At 40.7% G+C, this 19901-nt stretch overlaps 1 protein-coding gene across 2 annotated transcripts in view; it reads right to left on the bottom strand.

Annotated features, from left to right (window-relative positions):
- Positions 1 to 1331: 1331 nt before the first annotated feature.
- The window catches only part of LOC113515158 (GPI transamidase component PIG-S), an 81289-nt gene continuing 62719 nt past the window's right edge, over positions 1332 to 19901 (bottom strand). For both annotated transcript variants that reach the window (XM_052895863.1, XM_052895864.1), the window contains exons 2-11: positions 19361 to 19451; positions 13593 to 13732; positions 12217 to 12429; positions 11291 to 11488; positions 8451 to 8551; positions 7553 to 7730; positions 6551 to 6729; positions 3579 to 3720; positions 2403 to 2604; positions 1332 to 1548 (exon numbers count right to left, since the gene is read on the bottom strand). In XM_052895863.1, coding sequence (XP_052751823.1) covers positions 1434 to 1548; positions 2403 to 2604; positions 3579 to 3720; positions 6551 to 6729; positions 7553 to 7730; positions 8451 to 8551; positions 11291 to 11488; positions 12217 to 12429; positions 13593 to 13732; positions 19361 to 19451 — 1559 coding nt within the window. In that variant the 3' untranslated portion in view covers positions 1332 to 1433. The remainder of the gene's footprint in view (positions 1549 to 2402; positions 2605 to 3578; positions 3721 to 6550; positions 6730 to 7552; positions 7731 to 8450; positions 8552 to 11290; positions 11489 to 12216; positions 12430 to 13592; positions 13733 to 19360; positions 19452 to 19901) is intronic.

The raw sequence follows: 19901 nt of genomic DNA, 5'->3' as shown, positions 1-19901 counted from the left end.
AATTACTGGGGGAGGGGGATTAATTGTTATTAATGTGGACTATCAGTCCTATTGCTAGCAATATACCTTATCAAGCCGACCTCCACGTAGTCCTCCCTGGAAACTATCGTGCTGAATTCGAGGTGTATTCGTTACGATGGGTTAATTGACCTGCTTTTTATTCTCACCTATCATCTCTCACTGATGCCCCTACAGTGTATACCGTTAACGCAGGCGAGGTTACCATTCCATTATCATCCATTAAAAAAACCCCGTCTCTAACAATTCCTTAGCCCCTGTAAATCTAGCATCTCTCTCTGTAACGTTTTTTTGCGTCTTGACTATCAAACCAATGAACAAATTGGGGATGGGATTGTTGTAACGCGGTCCCTCTGCTGGCAACACATCTTGTGAGGTCAACTTCCATTAGGTTACCTTGAAAATCATAATGCTGGTAAAATCGTTATGATGGACGAACTGAACTGACTTAATACTTTGCTGACCCATTTGTCACCACGAGTTAGCTCGTCTTTTCATATCCCAACATTGCTGACCCACTATTAAACTCGTCATTGCACTACCATGTAGGTATGTCCTCCTACCACGACGGGCAACACCGTTTGGATTACAAAACGTTCATGACCAAAAAACTACTTTTCTTTGTATTTAGGTTTTTGACACTATTTTAGTTTAATTCTAAAGATTTCAATCATGAGGGAATTCTCGGTTGACAACGTGTTAATCATCACCTGACATCACTCATTGGTATACCTAGGTAAACCATACGAATAGGGGGGGAAGGGATTGTTGGTAATGGGGTCAAATAGCCCTATTACTAGTAATATACCCTATCAGGTCGACCTCCACGTGGTTCCTCCTGGAAACCATCGTGACTAATTCTAGTTTAATTCGTCAAAATGGGCTAACTGACCTGCTTTCATCTTCATCTGTCATCCCTCACTGGTATCTCGCCAGTGTATATCAATAGCGCAGACGGGGTTACCATACCATTATCACCCATTAAAAAAAAAACAAAAAAATAGGACAGGCAGAGTCACTATGTATGTATATATGTACGTATGTGTGTATATATACAATAGTATATTAGTATATAAAATAAGCAGCGATATATATTTACATTATTACATGTGTCACATTTCTATATTTTAGAAATAATAGAATTTCATCGGGCCTTCGATCAAACTGTTTATAATTACTCCTCTCCATCCAAAGGTTGGCTGGAAGAGATCGCTCTTAGCGATAAGGTCGCCCATTGTTTTCTCATAGTGATTATTTCTTGTAATTGTTTGTATCTATAATAAGTTTACTATTGTAATCTTTTGGAGGAAACAATAAGGAGTATCTATCTATCTATCTATTCCACTTTAATTGTTTTAAAATAAAACTGTTTATAGAAACACAGATAATTTTATTTAAAACACATAATGCTGACATCACTCAGTCTTCTCTTTGTGAACGGCCTTTCCTCTGAACCACAACAGCAGGTTCTTCAGCGAGAGTATCACCGGGAACATGATTGGCAGGAACAAGGGGATGTAAATGGCATACCTGGAAAAGATGTCATAATGAATATTGCAATTTGCTAAGTTGGAATATAACCTACTCGTGTACCAAATTTCATTCAAATCCGTTTAGTAACTTTTGTACCGAAGAGCAACCAAGTATCCATGGTTATAAACTTTCGTATTTATTATCTTAATAGGTTTTATTCAGTTAACTGGAAACCATTCGTGGTTTACCTTAAAATGGCAAACAAGCTGACGGCCCACCTGATGGAAAGTGGTAACCATCGCCTATAGACATGAGCAGTAACATGGACATAACAGAGATATACTGTTTCGCCCATGATACCCCCCATGCGTTGCCATTCCTGAGGACTCAGGTGTTATTCCTCTGTAGCCTGTAAATTCACGCCATATCCCATCCTTTAAACCGAAACACAGCCATGCAAACACAACTGCTTCACGGTAGAAACACGAATAGGACAGAGTTACTCAAGCATATGACTTGTATAAAGTCTCCCTCTAGCGAATTCATCACGATGGCCTAACGGCCTGCTTTCATCGTCACCCACTATCTCTTACCTGGTACCCCGCCAGCGTATACCGAAATTTTATTATCATTCGCTTATTATCACTGGCTATGTGTGCTCCGGCATAAAATGGTCGATCCCTTCCTTTCCCGTGGCTGTCGTAAAAGGCGACTTAGGGAACCTAATGGTCAAAGGATAGGCAGCAACGTCCCTTTTAAAACATCTCTAAAAGCCTAACTACGGTTGCCAACCCACCTGCCAAGCGTGGCAACTACTGGCAAAACTCCCTTTACAAGGAAGGCTTATGCCCAGTAGTGGGCAGTCAACGGTTTAAATAATAATAATGAAATTACTCTTAAAATAAACCCACTTCTGGTCGTCCGGGAAGTATAACAGTGCCAACAGACTGGGCTCCATGAAGGCCGTCTCCGCGTCGATGTGGGCGCGAAGCGAGAGTCTGTACGCGGCCAGCAGATCCTTGGACAGCAGCTCCTCCGCAGCCTCGATCGACTTCACGGCGGAGTTGATGGACGCGCCCACTTCGTCATTGATCACTATGTTTGATATTTCACCTGGAAATATAGTATACAAATTTATAGGGCGTATTTTTTAGCGGTATTTTAGACTAAATGTTATCCCGTGTCTAGTCCTAGTGTTAGTCTAGTCCCGTGTCTAGTATTGTCCTAGTGTCACGTACTGTAGAACATATTAGGATAGAAATTTCGGCAATCAAAAAATTTTAAATGTATTGTTAGCATCTTTACATTTAGTATACCAATATTTTATTATATTTGTATCATAACATAGCTGTTGTCAAGTGCCACCGTTGCTGATTTAACTATAAAATGGTGATTTGTCATTTCCGCAATAATTATTTACCCGCCAAAACAGTCTACATAAAAACTAGAAGTAACGACCAACAGTTGACAGTCGTTGATTGAACATTGACCAGTAAAGACGTATAATTTGGTAAGTCGTTTTAATACAAATGTATTTTAATTGCAATGTTGTGGAACTGTTGATACATGAGTTGGTTTCCCCTATAATGAACGCGAGTTTTATTTCATAATCACCGACCTCTAAAAGTATTAAAAATTTTGAGTTTCCTATACTAACAACTGAATATGTTGTGTTAGTATGCGAGATTTAAAATTTGGTAGTTATTTGATTAGAATGGTTTTGTTTAATTCCGCTACCATTGGTAACATATATATGATGGCCACCACTCAAATATTGATTTCCACTATTACTACCAAAAGTTTCACAGCAGGTAGACAAAATTGTTGCCGCAAACGTGAGCGAATAAAGTGGCAGTCGAAGATTGATAGCTAATATAAGGAAGGTTATGGAACTTCTGGTAGTAATAGTGGTGGACGATCTTCGAGTGTTGGTAGTCATATACATAGTAATAGTTAGCGGAAATAAACAAAATAATACCGTGCCTACGACCAGGATGCGAGTGAAACTCCGTGAAGACATGTCTGGGAGTACAAATATGCCTTTTTAATGTGAATAGCCATTCCCAACAATAAACAACTGTAGTGACCGAGCAGCTGCGCGAGCGAGGCGAGCGCGGCGTGCGCGGCGGCGAGCTGCTCGAGCGTGCGCAGGCGCAGCAGCGCGTCCAGCTCCCAGCGCCGCGCGCGCACCGACCGCAGCGCCGCCGCCGCCGCGCCCTCTATGCTCGGCTACATCACCACGACGGATTTGAACAAATGAGAAACATTATTTGAAATTATTTCAGTACAATACAAATTGTCAAATAGCCTCGGTTCCGAGCACTTTTAAATCGTTATTTTTTTATGATTCCAATGGTGGGTTTGTTTGAGAGATGAATCGATAAGCGAGTAATTTTGTGTAGGAAGGTTATGTACAAGTTAAAAAACAACTCAGCTTAAATACACAGTACATACATATGAATACATAATATGTAGAAAACTATTACATATAGGGAAATAGTGGAGGGGAAGGGATTGTTAGTAATGCAGACTACCAGTTCCATTGCTAGCAATATACCATGTCAAGTCGACCTCCACCTGGTCTCCCGTGGAAACCACCGTGCTGAATTCCTCACAATGAACTGACTGACCTGCTTTTTTATCCTCACCCTTCACTGGTGCCCCGCCAGTGTATACCGATAGCGCAGGCGAGGTTACCATTCCATTGTTATGCATAAAAAAAAAACAGAAATTGCTGATAAGGAACACAATCCTGTACTTTGTACCCGTACGTCAGAAGTGTAGTATCAGCGTTCCAAATCTTCGTTGCATCACCGCGATGGGTAACTGCTAAATCGACATTTAGTATACATCCGTGGCACCGTATTCGAATGGACAGTGTGTCAATTTGGTACCAATTTCGTCTTTTATTTATTATTATTAAAAGACAGGCATCAGGGATGTTCTCTAGAAATCTGATTCTAAAATAAGGGCATACGGATATGCGACCCCGGCTTCCCAAACCGCTGCAATGTCTCCCCCCCCCCCCTTTCTTTTCCCACATAAGTCCCTTATTCCTCTCATTCACCAATTTCCTTTACGCATTTCCAACGTTCCCTTCCTTTTTTCCTCAATCCTTACCTCCATACCGTATGTTCAAAATGAACCTTTTTTTACATATACTGACAATTATAGTTTTTTTTTATAAAAAAAAATATTTATAAACAATTGAATAAAAGAACAAAATGTATACAATACTTCAAGTAAACAGACGGCATTTTTACATACAAATAATATAATTAATAAATATTATATACATAATAAGAACCAGCATATTTTACAAACACCGTAGGTGGCGGAAGCCACCAACAAATGCATTCCCAAAGAGGGTTGACGTCAGGCAGGTGGCCGGTCGTAAAACTATAAGCCAAATCTTTTTGTAATATGGCTAAAATCATATTACGCCCGACCCCAAATGATTGGGACAAGGGTAGGAAGGTGATGATTATTGAAAGACAGGCTTTTTCCAGACAGAAAATCCTGTATAACTTCGATCTTTCCATGGCCGGCAGCACACCTGTAATGCCGTAGGTGTTGTGGGTGACCATGGGCGGTGGTAGTCACTTACCATCAGGTGAGCCGCATGATAGTTTGCCCCGTGTGTTGTAAAAAAGAAATCTCTTGTGTTCGCCCTTTTTACCTATAGTTCACTTAATTCCTATTAATAATAGGATTTTTTGTTCTCTATCTCCTCAGGTTATAAAGTGTATTTTGTAAAGGAGATATATCGTTTACGTATGCTGAGCTTTTTTAAATGGGTGATAATGGTATGGTAACCACACCCGCGCTATCGGCATATACCGGCGGGGCACCAGTGAAGGACGGTAGCTGATAGGTGAGGATGAAGCATGTCAGTTGGCCCGTCGTGACGAATTCCACTAGAATTAACCACGATGGTTTCCCGGGAGAACCGTGTGTCAGTTAGACCCCATTACTAACAATCTCTTTCCCCCCAGATTAAGACCATCGGGTTCCCCGGGTCGGGTGAGAATAGAAATGTGACAACGCCTGCGCTATCGGTATACACCGGCGGGGCAAAAAATTTTTTTTTTCATATTTTAAAAGTATGGTATTTCAAAAATATACAGTTAAAATTTGGTAACAATATTCTCAGTATTTTATGTTGTAAAACCCATTTAAAAGGTCCGCGCCAAAGTAGGTAGTCTAGCCGGTCGGCCCAGTGAGTAATTCTATTGTTCGGCGGAACGCATCTTTTTTTTTATACGACTTAGAATGGCAAACAAACTGACGGTCCACCTGATGGAAAGTGGTAACCGTCGCCTATAGACATGAGCAATACCATGGACATAACAGAGTATACTGTTACGCCCATGATACCCCCATGCGTTGCCATTCCTGACGTGTCTCATAAAAAAAACTTATTTCAATTGTGACAAAACCATATCGATTTAAAAACTAAACTACTGAGCCGAATTTGATAAAATTTCTATGATACCAATCAGTATGTTCTTTTAGATAAAAATAAATTTTCCAAATCGGTTTAGAACTGAAAATACGAGGTAACAAACATTACAGCCGAATTGAGAACCTGCTTTTTTGAAATCGGTTAAAACCCCTTCATACGTGTCATTCCATAGGACAACCAATATACTTCAGTACTCTGTAATTGGGGGAAAGGGATTGTTAGTAATGAGACTTAACAGCCCCATTGCTAACAATACACCTTATCAGGTCGACCTCCATGCGGTTTCTTCTGGAAATCATAGTGGTTAATTCTTGTTCAATTTGTCACTACGGGTCAACTGACCTGCTTTCATACTCATCTGTCACCCTTCACTGATGCCCCGCCAGCGTATACCGATAGCGCAGGCGGGGTTACCATTCCATCTTCACACATTAAAAAAATAGTACCCTGTAATTTAACTGCCATATTCCATCCTAAGAACCGAAACCACGCCATGCAAGAACAGATGTAGAAACACGAATGGAGCAGAGGCACGCATGCACAAATTCTCTCTGGTAGAAGCCCGAGGATCTGCTATATGCCTGATGTACTTACGGTATCAGCAATGCCCAGCAGCGTCCTCAGCTGCGCCAGGAAGGTGCCCATGATGAGTCGGACGTCGGGGCTGGAGGTAGGTTCAGCGGCGCGGCAGTCTGCAGCGCTAGGACTGTACATCACCACTCCCCCCCACTTAGGGGACATGAAGGCTTGTACTGGTGATTTTATTGGCTTATCTGCAATATGTAGAGACATACCCCATTATTCATAAAAACTAAAACTTTCGATATTTTAATCATTACATCGTTTCGTCACTTTCTTTCAAATTAGGAATTTAGCATGAAAGAAAGAGACAAAATACGTGGCAGTCGATCTGTGACAGGGTATATTGCTAGCAATTGGATTGGTAATCTGCATTACTAACAATCTGTTCCCGCTTCCCTTTGGCTTTTTTAAAGTGTGAAGATGGAATGGTAACTTCTTTATTAGTATACTGATAGGGCACCAGTGAGGCATGATAGATGAGGATGAAGACAGGTCAGTTGGCTCATAGTGACCAATTGAACAAGAACTAACTACTATGGTTTCCAGGGAGAACCGTGTGGAGGTCGACCTGATATTTTTTTTATACAACTTAGAATGGCAAACAAGCTGATGGTCCACCTGATGGAAAGTGGTAACCGTCGCCTATAGACATGAGCAGTAGCATGGACATAACAGAGTATACTGTTTCGCCCATGATACCCCCCATGCGTTGCCATTTCTGAGGATATAATGCTAGTAATGTAGCTGTTAGATCTCTATTACTAACACCCCCCCCCCCCCTATTCCTGTGATTTAATCGGTGCCTAGTAATTATTTGAGATCGAGGCAACAAACTTTTTAAAGCTTTTTTTTAATGGATGATACTGTAACCTCGTCTGCGATATCGGTATACGCTGGCGGGGCACCAGTGAAGGGTGATAGGTGAGGATGAAAAGGCAGGCCTGTTATCCCAACGTGATAAATACAAGTTGTGATACTGAAGCATCTAGTGTCCCTGGGTTTGTGTACGCTAACCGTTGTTATCATATATGAGAAGCGGCGCCTGGTGGCAGGGCAGCAGATACAGCGCTAGGTTGACGGTGGGCCGCGAGGACACCTGCGGCGCCGCCCGCTCCTCGAGCCTCGTCAGCATCAGCTGCAGCCGCTCCTGGCGGACTGCGAAGTGGCGGCCCCATTCACTGGTGTCTTTGACCTGGAATATTTTGACGGTTTGTAGTATCGAGTAGGATAGCTAAATATTAGTGTCCGACCGGACTTTTGATCTATGTAGTTTCGGTTAAAAATGGGTTTCGGTTTAGTTTTTATTTGGACTACTATCCGAGCACACGCATGCGCACGCGCACACTCACACACACGCACGCTCGCACACACGTATGTACGCACGTACACGCACACGCGCATACATAACCGACTTTAAAAACAATGAAGTTTTCAATTCACTTGCATTTTTTATGTTTGTTACCTCATAACTCCGTCAGTTATAAATTTGTTTGTAAAATTCTTATTATGTCGAAAGAATGAATGAATGAAGAATGAAAATCTAAATTGAATCGATAATAAAGTCGGTTTTTTTTCTAGGACACTATCTTAAAATATTATATATATATATATATATATATATATATATATATATATATATATATATATATATATATATATATAACATTTTTTTTTTTAACGTCTGGAAAATCCTTTATGCACCAAACACCTTGTGGGAGGTGAATGGAAATCCCCCCATAGGGCGGGGGTGTACCCACCAAAAACCAGACGATATACCCTCGAGGTGCCTGCCATATGTCGAAGACATGGGTTTGCCTTCCCACTCACCACATCTCCGACGGCAGCGACCCGCCCCCTGATTTACCATCAGGGGGCGGGTCGGTCTCCTCTCTCAATCCACATTTACACCTACCTCTTTCGCCTGGAAGTCGAAGTCTAATAAATAAAGCCACTGCGATTTGAGTGTGAAGTTGTGAAGTTCGCTCAGTTCGTCCACGAACGAGCCGATGTAATCTGAAAACAAAAATGGGCATATCATCATGCTAGTTCCTTTTGCAAGAGACAGTCACTGTTGGAAATTTTGTTTGTATAGAATTCAGGGTACCTGTCAGGTCGATTTCCACGTGGTCCCTTCTGGAAACCATCGTGCTGAATTCCAGGTGAATTCACACGGTGGTCTAACTGAGCTGCTATTACATCTTCACCTATCACCTTCCACTAGTGCCCTGTCAGCGTATACTATTAGCGCAGGCGGTTACCATTCCATTATCATTCATTAAAACGATCCGAGAGGGCTTGGGATAAGGAATTATTAGTAATGCGGACTACCAGTCCCATTCCTAGCAATATACCCTGTCAGGTCGATCTCCACGTGGTCTACCCAAGCAACAATCGTGTTGAATTCTAGGTGTAATCATCATGATGGGCTAATTGACCCGTCTTTTCATTGGGAAAGGGATTGTTAGTAATGGAGACTAAAATCCCATTGCTAGCAATATACGCAACCAGGTCGTCCTCCTCGTCGTTCCTGCCTGATGAATTCATCATGATGGGCTAACTGGCCTGTTTTCATTATCATCTATCACCCTTCACTGGTGCTCCGACAGCGTATCCCGTTAGCGCAGGCGGGGCTACCACTCCATTATCATCCATTAAAACCTACTTCACCCCACTACTTGCTCTAGTTACAAAACTACGATATAAAATCAAACCAAACTGATTTCTTATTGAGGTCGTTAAAATTGGGTAAAAAAAAAATAATCATTAATTTGTATGTACCTATTGCTCTCGAATGCTTTTTTATATTCCATTTTTTTACAGCCAGTCAATAAAAACAGCATCCTCATTTTTGTTTTTATATGTTTATCTAATTATTTTGATAGCGTCGAGAACTAGTGGTCACTAACCTGCCTTATAAACATTATATTTACCAGAGGGAGACTTTGTACAAAACTCGTTTGCTTGGGTACCTCTGTCCCATTCGTGTTTCAACTATAAAGCAGTTGTGTTTGCATGGCTGTGTTTCGGTTTGAAGGGTGGGATATGGCGTCAATTTACAGGGTACAGAGGAATAACACCCGAGTCGTCAGGAATGGCAACGCATGGGGGGTATCGTGGGCGAAACAGTATATGTGTGTACTGTTATGTCCATGGTACTGCTCATGTCTATAGGCGACGGTTACCACTTTTCATCAGGTGGGCCGTCAGCATGTTTGCCATTCTAAGTTGTTTAAAAAAAACGAAATACGGTTGACTATATTCAGATATTGTTTCAACATTAAATATTTTTTTTACAATAACCTGTATTTAAGCACATAAAGTTAGCCCTAAACGGACGTATGTCGACCAAATAGACGACGTGGTGAAGAAGGGCCAAATTAAAAGACCCTTTTTTTCTGAACGTGTTTGCTGTCGACCGTGAGTGGCCTTTATAAAGCTTTACCGAACGCGTATGCAGGGGCGAGTGCAGATGGCACTCCAAGCCCGCGAGAGGGGAGCGACAGAGGTGTCAACTTTTATTTATGGACGGCAGCATGCGCCTAAGGGCGCCAGAGTGGCTCGGGCCTCGGCTTCAGGCCACCGCACTTCGACCCCCGTCAAGGGACAGCGAAGGGTCGGTATGTTGTGATGGGTGGGAACTCTGAATCGTTGGTACTCGTATGCGCTCGGCGCAAACCTGATCGGTCGGGGGAAAAGGGATTGTTAGTAATGGAAACTGAGAATCCCATTGCTAGCAATATACCCAACCAGGTCGACCTCCTCGCGGTTCTCCCTGGAAACTATCATGTTTAATTCCTGATAAATGCATCATGATGGGCTAACTGGCCTGTTTTCATTCTCATCTATCACCCTTCACTGGTGCTCCGCACGCATATCCCGTTAGCGCAGGCGGGGTTACCATACCATTTTCTCCCATCAAAAAAAAAACCTGATCGATCCGCGCGACCGTGTGTTGCATGGAATCTTCGTTCCCGCCGGCGGGGACGATGTGTGCGGTGTGCGGGTGTATTTGCAGGGGCTTTCAACGAAGATTCCGCGGTAGGGAGGGTAGGGAGCGCGTTGGCTACCGTAATTGGATCATCGGGGACCAAGAGTGCGTGCCTCGGGTGACGACGTCGGGGATTTAAAAGTCCCCGTAACCGGCGAGCGTGTATGAAAAGATTGATGAATGTGGAGGAAGCGAAAGAGGTTTGTTGAATCGAAGCATTTTGGCGTTCCATTGTTTCTGTTTATCCTAATGGGAGACAGACGTGACCGTTAAGTTATCATTCATTTATTCCAAGATTGGGGATTCGAATCTGTCCGACAGACAGTTTGTTTATCAAATTAAAGCTCCGAAAATATTATTCACAAATCAAAATAAACCGAGAGAAGATGGTGGCCGGTGAACGATGAATGCTTGGATAAATCAACATATAAAGTATCATATATGTTATGTTAGGATATAACTTACAAGTGTGGGGAAAAGGGATTGTCAGTAGTAGTTAGCAATACACTCTATCAGATCGACCTCCACGTGGTCCTCCCTGGAAACCACCGTGTTGAATTCCAGGTGTATTTATCAGAATGGGCTAACTGACCTGCTCTTTCATTTCTCACTGGTGCCTCGCCAACATATATTGATAGCGCAGGCGAGGTTACCAATCCATTATCATCCATTAAAAAAAACCTACCCGTGTACCAAATTTCATTAAAATCTGTTCAGTAGTTTTTGCGTGATAGAGTAATAAATATCTATCTATCCATCCTTACCTTCCACGGCGTCCTCAGCATGAAACTCAACAGCCAAAGCGTCAGGTTTCGGATGCACCACGGACAGTACGACGTGGTACTCCTCGCCGGGCGGGAAACGGGTCTGACGGGCTACATCTGGTTTCTCCAGGCGGCCGCCCTCTAGTACCGAGGTCTGGTACACCCACTGTCTTAAGACCTCGACTAGGGTTCTTGACGCTGGAAAGATTGTCTTATTTTTGCTGTATATGCTTAAGAGATAGGTATCCGTTTCTCAACCGACGTCAAAAAAGAAGAAGGATCTCAATTAGGTTGTAATTTTTTTATATTTGTTAACTCATAACTCTGTCATTTATAAACCGATTAGGTAAATTCATTCTTATCTGAAAGGATATACTTACACACTGGTTCAATAGAAATTTTATCAAAATCGGTCCAGTAATTTAGATTTGAAATCAAAATGACTGTTTATTTTACAATAAAAGTTGGGGTTTCTCGTGAAAAACAAAATTTTTATTATTAGTGGTTATTTCCTAGAAACTGCACTATAGGTACGTAATGGTATACCAAGGTTCCTTTAGGATCAGCAACGCGCACGTGACACCGCTAATGTTGCAGGCGACCATTGACTACAGTGATCGTTTACTATCAGACGAGCTGTATGCTTCTTTGCCACCTTCGTGGCATGAAAAAAATAGAGACAAAGTAACTTATAAATTTACAAGGTGCCATCAGCACATAACACAGTACCTGTGGGGGAAAGGGATTGTTGGTAATGGAGACTGAGAATCCTATTGCTAGCAATATACCCAACCAGGTCGACCTCCTCGCGGTTCTCCCTGGAAACTATCATGGTTAATTCCTGATGAATTCATCATGATGGGCTAACTGGCCTGTTTTCATTCTCATCGTTACCTTACCATTTTCACCCATCAAAAACCCAGTACCTGTAGCATCTTTGAAGAAAGCCAGCCTCTCTCTTGACAACCACACGTCCTGGTACAGCTGTGACCGTTGCACCACGTAGAAGGTATTATGCTTCTTCAGGTCATACGCGCCTGCTACTTCCTCGACGGCTTCCTGGTCATCCGCCACCGAGTCCAAGGTGCGACGCAGGCCGTCCGGGAGTATGAATTTCTTGATGTTTAACTTTATCACATCTAGAAACAATATTTATAATATGTTACCTTTTTTTTATGTAACGCTAGTTGTATCCCATGGCTTTGCCCGCCTGAATCAGTACATAAATAAGTGCCTTTATTAAATAAATAATTTTTAATTAAATCTATTAGCCACTTGACTAGGCCGAGCCTGAATCTCAGTGGATAGTTAAATAACTTTTTTTATGCAACTTAAAATGGCGAACAAGCTGACGGCCCACCTGATGGAAAGTGGTAACCGTCGCCTATAGACATGAGCAGTACTTAGACATAACAGAGTATACTGTTTCGCCCATGATACCCCCCATGCATTGCCATTCCTGAGGACTCAGGTGTTATTCCTCTGTACCCTGTAAATTCACTACCATATCCCATCCTTCAAACCGAAACAGCCATGCAAATACACAGAACGGCAAACAAGTTGATTATCTATTTACCTAATAGAGAGTGATAGGGGGTAAAGGGATTGTTAGTAATGGGGTCTAACTGTCCCTTTGTTAGCAATATACCCTATCAGGTCGATCTCCACGCGATACCCCGGAAACTATTGTGGTTAAGCAATGTGGACCTGCTTTAATTCTCAGCTATCCTCCCTCACTGATGCCCCGCCGGCGTATACGGGGTCCCTATTTCATTTTGAAGGTGATATAGGTGGTGAAACAATAATTGTTATTGTTATTGTATGGGGCTTAAAATGGATATCATAATATATTTTGTTATGTCTATAGTAATGCTATGTCTATAGGTGACGGTTACCATTTACCATCAAGTGATCTGTCAGCACGTCTGCCATTATAAGTTGCATAAAAACCAGATTTTAACGTAATAACTATCTTTTTTTTTAATGGATGATAATGGAATGGTATCCCCGTCTGCGCTATCGATATACACTGTCGGGGCACCAGTGATAGATGATAGGTGACGATGAAAGCAGGTCAGTCAATCTTGACAAATTCCACTACGATGGTTTCTAGGGGAAACCGCGTGGAAGTTGACCTTACAGGACTACTACTAACAATTCCATTATTAACAATCCCTTTCCCACCAATAACTATCGATTTAACCTATGTGTAATTTGATCGAGCAAGTTTCATTAGTTACGGGATCATTCGGGACCCTTCATCTTGAGCAGCTGTGATGATTAAAATAAAATGTGTACATACCAGATTCCTCAAATTCTTTCTTTATGTTGTCCACAATTTGATCGGCAGTAGCATCGTCGTTGGCCACTACCGTCAGCTCGGTGGTGACCGCGTGTGACAGAGTGGTGAACGTGTTTATTTTGTCATACGGGAGCGCTACCCTGAAACGGAGAAATTAAATTTAATACACTTGACATCTCATCATTATCGTGTCAATCGTTATTTGTCCATTGTTTAACATAGACTTCCCCATATACTGCTACATATAAGCAACCGCAGCTTCCTTATGGCAGCAGTCGTAAAAAATCTAATAAAAAAAACATATCTAATGTACTAAAAACATACCCTATATTGGTAGCAATACAGTAGTCCCTGTTACTAAAAATCCCTTCCTCCACACGAGAGAGAGAGAGAAAGACTCTTGCAAAAAATTCCATCTGATCTCATATAAAAAAAATATATAAAATCCAGCAACTTTGTCACATCGGGTGTAAATAAATAACTCCACACCACGCCACGAGATGTCGCCACTAGTCAGCCAATGCCGAGCCAAGTCTCCTCCAGTCAGTCACCAGCCATTAATCCGTCCAATGCTGGACATAGGCCTCCCCCATAGTCTGTCATAAGGAACGGTCTTGAGCCACCTGCATCCATTGATTCCCTGCAATGCATTTGAGGTCGTCACTCCATCTAGTGAGGGGGGTCGTCTTACACTGCGTTTGCTAGTACGGGGTCGCTACTCAAGAATCTTTCTTCCCCATCGATTGTCGGTTTATCGAGCTATATGACCAGCCATTCCATACCATTCTGAACGAATGACGAACCTCTGTCTAATAAAAATGCAACCACCATATCTGTTGTTTCAAAATTTTGCCACTCGATGCATTTTTTTGGGTAGCTGTGATGTTCTATTCCGATTATACTCTGTCCATTGTGGCACGATGCGATTGACAGCTGCCATAATGGCTGTTTTTATTATAAAATAACTGTATTACTGGTACTTCATACTGAGTGATATAACCGCGTGGAGGTCGACCTGATGGGGGATATATTGTTAGCAATAGGACTGTAAGATCCTATTACTGACAATCTTCCCCCCTCTATTGATGGATTCGCTTGCCATTTGTTTATTTATTTATTTAATTTTATTGTTCTTTCTTTTATCTCCTACTATTAATTATTGATTGTATTTTTATTTTTTTGGATTGTGTAATTTCAGTGAAATGTATATTGTTTCATTATTATTTAAACACATATCGGTTGGGGGCCTGATGGTTTTAACCCATTTCAGACACCAGCTCCTCACAGCAGAGTTCCGTATTATATTTATTTTATTTAATCCTAAATACTTATTTTTTTTTATACAACTTAGAATGGCAAACAAGCTGACGGCCCACCTGATGGAAAGTGGTAACTGTCGCCTATAGACATGAGCAGTACCGTGGACATAACAGAGATACTGTTTCGCCCATGATACCCCCCATGCGTTGCCATTCCCTAGGACTCAGGTGTTATTTCTCTGTACCCAGTAAATTCACGCCATATCCCACCCTTCAAACCGAAACACAGCCATGCAAACACAACTGCTTCACGGTTGAAACACGAATGGGACAGAGGTACCCAAGCAATCGACTTTTATACAAAGTCTCACTCTGGTTAAATTTAAGTTGTTTTTGAGGAGACATAAATAAATATATTATATATATATATTATTATAATATAGAGTTGTTACAATGTTCTTATGTAGAGTGTAATGTAACATGAAACCCTGTTTGGGTGAAGCAAAATTATACTGATAGGTAGCTAATATACATGCATTAATGTCAATTTAGTTGTCAAAAATACATTTAGTTATTTTACATATAATTGTTTAGAACTAGAGCACATGGTTCTTCAAAAAAGAGGTAAATAGATTTCTTCAGGGTCGGCAACGCGTGCGCAATGCTCTTCACACATTGCAAGCGTTCATAAAATACGGTAATCGTTTACCATCAGGTGGGCCGTATGCTTGTTTGCCACTGCAGTGGTATAAAAAATCGAAGGACTCGGGCACAATTAGTAGTTCAAAATAGTAATTACTATTTAGTAATTAGTATTTAGGTAATCTTTCAACGGCACCATGCTACTCCTATAATGTACGGAGTGTAGAACGCGACTTTTCGCACACAACGAATACAGGGTGATAAAAAAATGAAGATAAGCATTTAACAGCCGATAGTAGAATGTAAATAAACAAAAAAAGCTAGTTAAGTGCGAGCCGGACTCGCGCAACGAGGGTTCCGCACAAAATTATCAAATTTAATTTTTTTTTGTGAACTAACTACAAATTTACGGTTTTCAGATTTTTTCTTCACTTGCGCTACATGATATTGTTTCTAGGCAAATTTCATGTTTCTAGGTCAACGGGAAGTACCCTATAGGTTTTGATTCCCTTTGCGAATGTCGAAATATGCGATATAAATGAAACATAAACGGCCGTATCTTTTGATTGCGTCGATTTGGAAGCTTGATTTTTTTTTCTGCTTTAAGAGAATGCAGACCTGAGTATATGATATTAATTTCAATTTGATACCTCAACGCGTTCCTAAGAAAAAGGATCTTGACAGACGGACGGACGGACAACGAGGTGATCCTATAAGGGTTCCGTTTTCACCTTCGGAGGTGCGGAACTCTAAAGAAGACGATAATAAATCTATAAAATTATATCACGATTTTGAAGGACAAAGCGTGAATAAAATGTTATTTTATACAAAATATGAAAATCACTTTTTATTCGACGATAAACTCGACCCGGACCAATTATTTTCTCATTAAATTGTTTATGTAACGGTTTAAGTAACGTTTTAATTATTAAATTTATCTTTATTGATTACTTTCGGAGGTTATCTATAACAAAATTGTTTTTAATGTACAATTTCTCTCTAGAAGTTTTGCTGAAAAAAAAAAGAACAATGCACTTTGCTCCCCCTAGATTTTATTTCCACAAAAAAAATACGATCGTGGGGAAATCAGTTATTTTGATAATTAGGAGGTATCACGGGCGAAACAGTATACTCTGTTATGTCCATGGTACTGCTCATGTCTATAGGCGATGGTCACCACTTTCCATCAGGTGGACCGTCAGCCTGTTTGCCATTAATTTAAAAACTACTGGACCGATTTTGATGAAATTTTCATGGGGCTAATCCGAAATACAACCGAATTGATAACCACCTTTTTTTCTGAAGTCGTTTAGGAGCGTGTAGTATTTTTAGGATCGATAAGAAGAATATACTCGTATTAATCACTAATTAATTAATTTAATAATATTAATTACCGTTAATTATTCACTACTAAACATAAGTCTTCTACAGAAGGGGAGTTTTGCCAGTAGTTGCTACATTCGGCAGGCAGTTTGGCAACCGCAGTTAGACTTTTAGTGATGTTTTAAGAGAGACGCTGCTGCCCGTCAATCAACCATTAAATTCCCTTAATCGCCTAAGACATCCACAGGAAAAGAAAGCGTGGCCTATTCTATGTCGGGACCTACATGGCTTGTTTTTACATAAAAAAAAATAGTAATTAACAACTACGTGTAGTCAGGGGGGGAAGGGATTGTTAGTAACTGAGACTAAGAATCATTGCTAGTAATATACCCAACCAGGTTGACCTCCTCGCGGTTCCCCCTGGAAACTATCACGGTTAATTCCTGATGAATTCATCATGACGCCTGTTTTCATTCTTATCCCTTCATTGGTGCTCTGCCAGCATTTCCCGTTAGTGCAGGCGGAGTTACCATACCATTTTCACCTATCAACTATAAGTTAGTATAACCATAAGTTAACCGTAAGTTGTCAGGTGAGAAGCGGACATTCCTCCGCTGACGTCACAGTGTAAACCATAAACGACATGTCACAGTAGTGTCAACGATAATGAGTGTGTTCTTATCAGTTATCAAGGCTATATACAAACCGACGTCGCGGACGTCGTAGGGGCGGATACAGAATAATTTTACGGGGGTGGGAGCAGTGGTGGTGGAGGAGGGGGATTCATCTTTACTAATATTATAAACTAGCGGCCGGTCCCGGCTTCGCACGGGTGGACATTTTTACATTTTAAAAAGTGGCCATTAAGGCTGCACACGCGAAGGAAGCTTAAAAATGGAGTAACTTCTCTCGTTTTCTCAACATTTCCCTTCACTGCTCTGCTCCTATTGATCGTAGCGTGATGATAAGTACACTATAACCTGCCCAGGAGTATGAAGAATAATTGTACCTAGTTTCGTTAAAATCCGTCGAATAGTTTTTGTTTCTATAACGAACATACAGACAGACAGATAGACAAAAAATTTACTGATTGCATTTTTGGCATCAGTATCGATCACTAATCACCCCCTAATAGTTATTTTGGAAATATATTTCATGTACAGAATTGACTTCTAAAAGTCATTGTTTTCAGGTGTACTGCGTTCATAAAGCCTCTTTATAATAGTTTTTCTTAAATATCTTCCACGTACAGGCAGCGATCAGTTACGATTTTATAATATGTGTTGATTGGGGGGAAGGGATTGTTGGTAATGGGGAGGTTAGTCCTCATTGCTATCAATATACCGTACCAGGTCGACCTCCACGTGGTTCCCCCTGGAAACCATCGTAACTAATTTATCGATGAATTCGTCACGATGGGCTAACTGACCTGCCTATTCATCCCCACCAATCATCCCTCACTGGTGCCCCGCTAGTGTATACCGATAGCGCAGGCGGGGTCATCATTCCATTATCATCCATTAAAAAAGAAAAAAAAATGTGTTGATTGATATAAATGTACATATATATATTCCTAGTTTAATGTATGCAAAGTACAAAGTACACACACGTATATATATATCAGGATTCGAGTCAGCTTTACAACTCAGTTACACGGTTTACATTGTAAACAAGTTAACTGTAAGACAATTCTTTATACTTTATTGTTTTACTGTACACAAAACATACTGTTAATTCATCATCTTCCTACCCTTATCCCAATCATTTAGGGTCGGCGTAATATGATTTTATCCATATTACAAAAAGATTTGGTTTAACATTAACATAATTATAAACATAAATAAATAACATAATTCATTATAATGCACAAAGGCGAGCTTATCTCTAATAAGAGATTTCTTCCGACAAAACCTTTTCATGTTAATTGTGTTATTTTAAAAATAAAAATAAGCAGTCATACGATATCTGCATATAATGTGACGTGAATCTCACTGATCATACTACTCGACTGTTATTTTGAAAAACTTTATTTATTTTTTTATACAACTCACAATGGCAAACAAGCTGACGGTCCACCTGATGGAAAGTGGTATCCGTCGCCTATAGACATGAGCAGTACCATGGACATAACAGAGTATAACATACTGTTTCGCCCATGATACTCCCCATGCGTTGCCATTCCTGAGGACTCAGGTGTTATTCCTCTGTACAAATAATTGATGCAAGTTTTGACAATTTGTGGTGATTGACTAGTTCGCACTTTTTTTTTAATGGATGATAATGGAATGGTAACCCCGCCTGCGCTATTGGTATACGCTGTCGGGTCAGCTTGTTTGCCATTCTAAGTTGTATAAAAAAAAAATGAAAAAATCAGGTCGACCTACACGAAGTCCTAGAAATAATCATGGTTAATTCTTGGCAAATTTATCACTTGAGGCCAACTGATCTGACTGTCTCTTTATCTATCACCATTCTGCCAGCATATAATTACAGTACAGGCGGGTATACCATTCTATTATTACTCATAATAAAACCTTCACTTACCTGTAAACCTCCGTCGTCTTCCACCATAGAGGTAAGCCGATTACAATGAGTACGCCGACGAAAGAAGCGCTCGCCCACATCCGATTGGACTCTGCAATTAAGTTTACATTTTAGTAATTTTTAGCTTGTATGAGGGATTAATTTTATTTATTTACTTCTTAAGTACTTGCACTGTAGTAATATAATTATTCTTTATAATTTTTTTTTTTTTGATGAGTGAAAATGGTATGGTAACCCAGCCTGCGCTAACGGGATACACTGGCGGAGCACTAGTGAAGGGTGATAGATGAGAATGAAAACAGGCCAGTTGGCCCATCATGATGAATTCATCAGGAATTAATCATGATAGTTTCCAGGGGGAACCGCGTGGAGGTCGACCTGGTTGGGTATATTGTTAGCAATGGGATTCTCAGTCTCCATTACTAACAATCCCTTTCCCCCCTCTTCATAATATTAGCGTAGATTGTTATAATAAAGTTGGCGTAAAGAATCATAAGAATGACTATTCAAAAATGCTTAATATTAATTTTACTGGAATAAA

This window comes from Galleria mellonella, unplaced genomic scaffold (genome assembly GCF_026898425.1).
Source record: "Galleria mellonella isolate WM207_F2 unplaced genomic scaffold, CSIRO_AGI_GalMel_v1 utg312, whole genome shotgun sequence".
Classification (NCBI taxonomy): domain Eukaryota; kingdom Metazoa; phylum Arthropoda; class Insecta; order Lepidoptera; family Pyralidae; genus Galleria; species Galleria mellonella.
The sequence above is the reverse complement of the archived record's forward strand: the minus strand, read 5'-3'. Positions and strand labels throughout refer to the sequence as shown.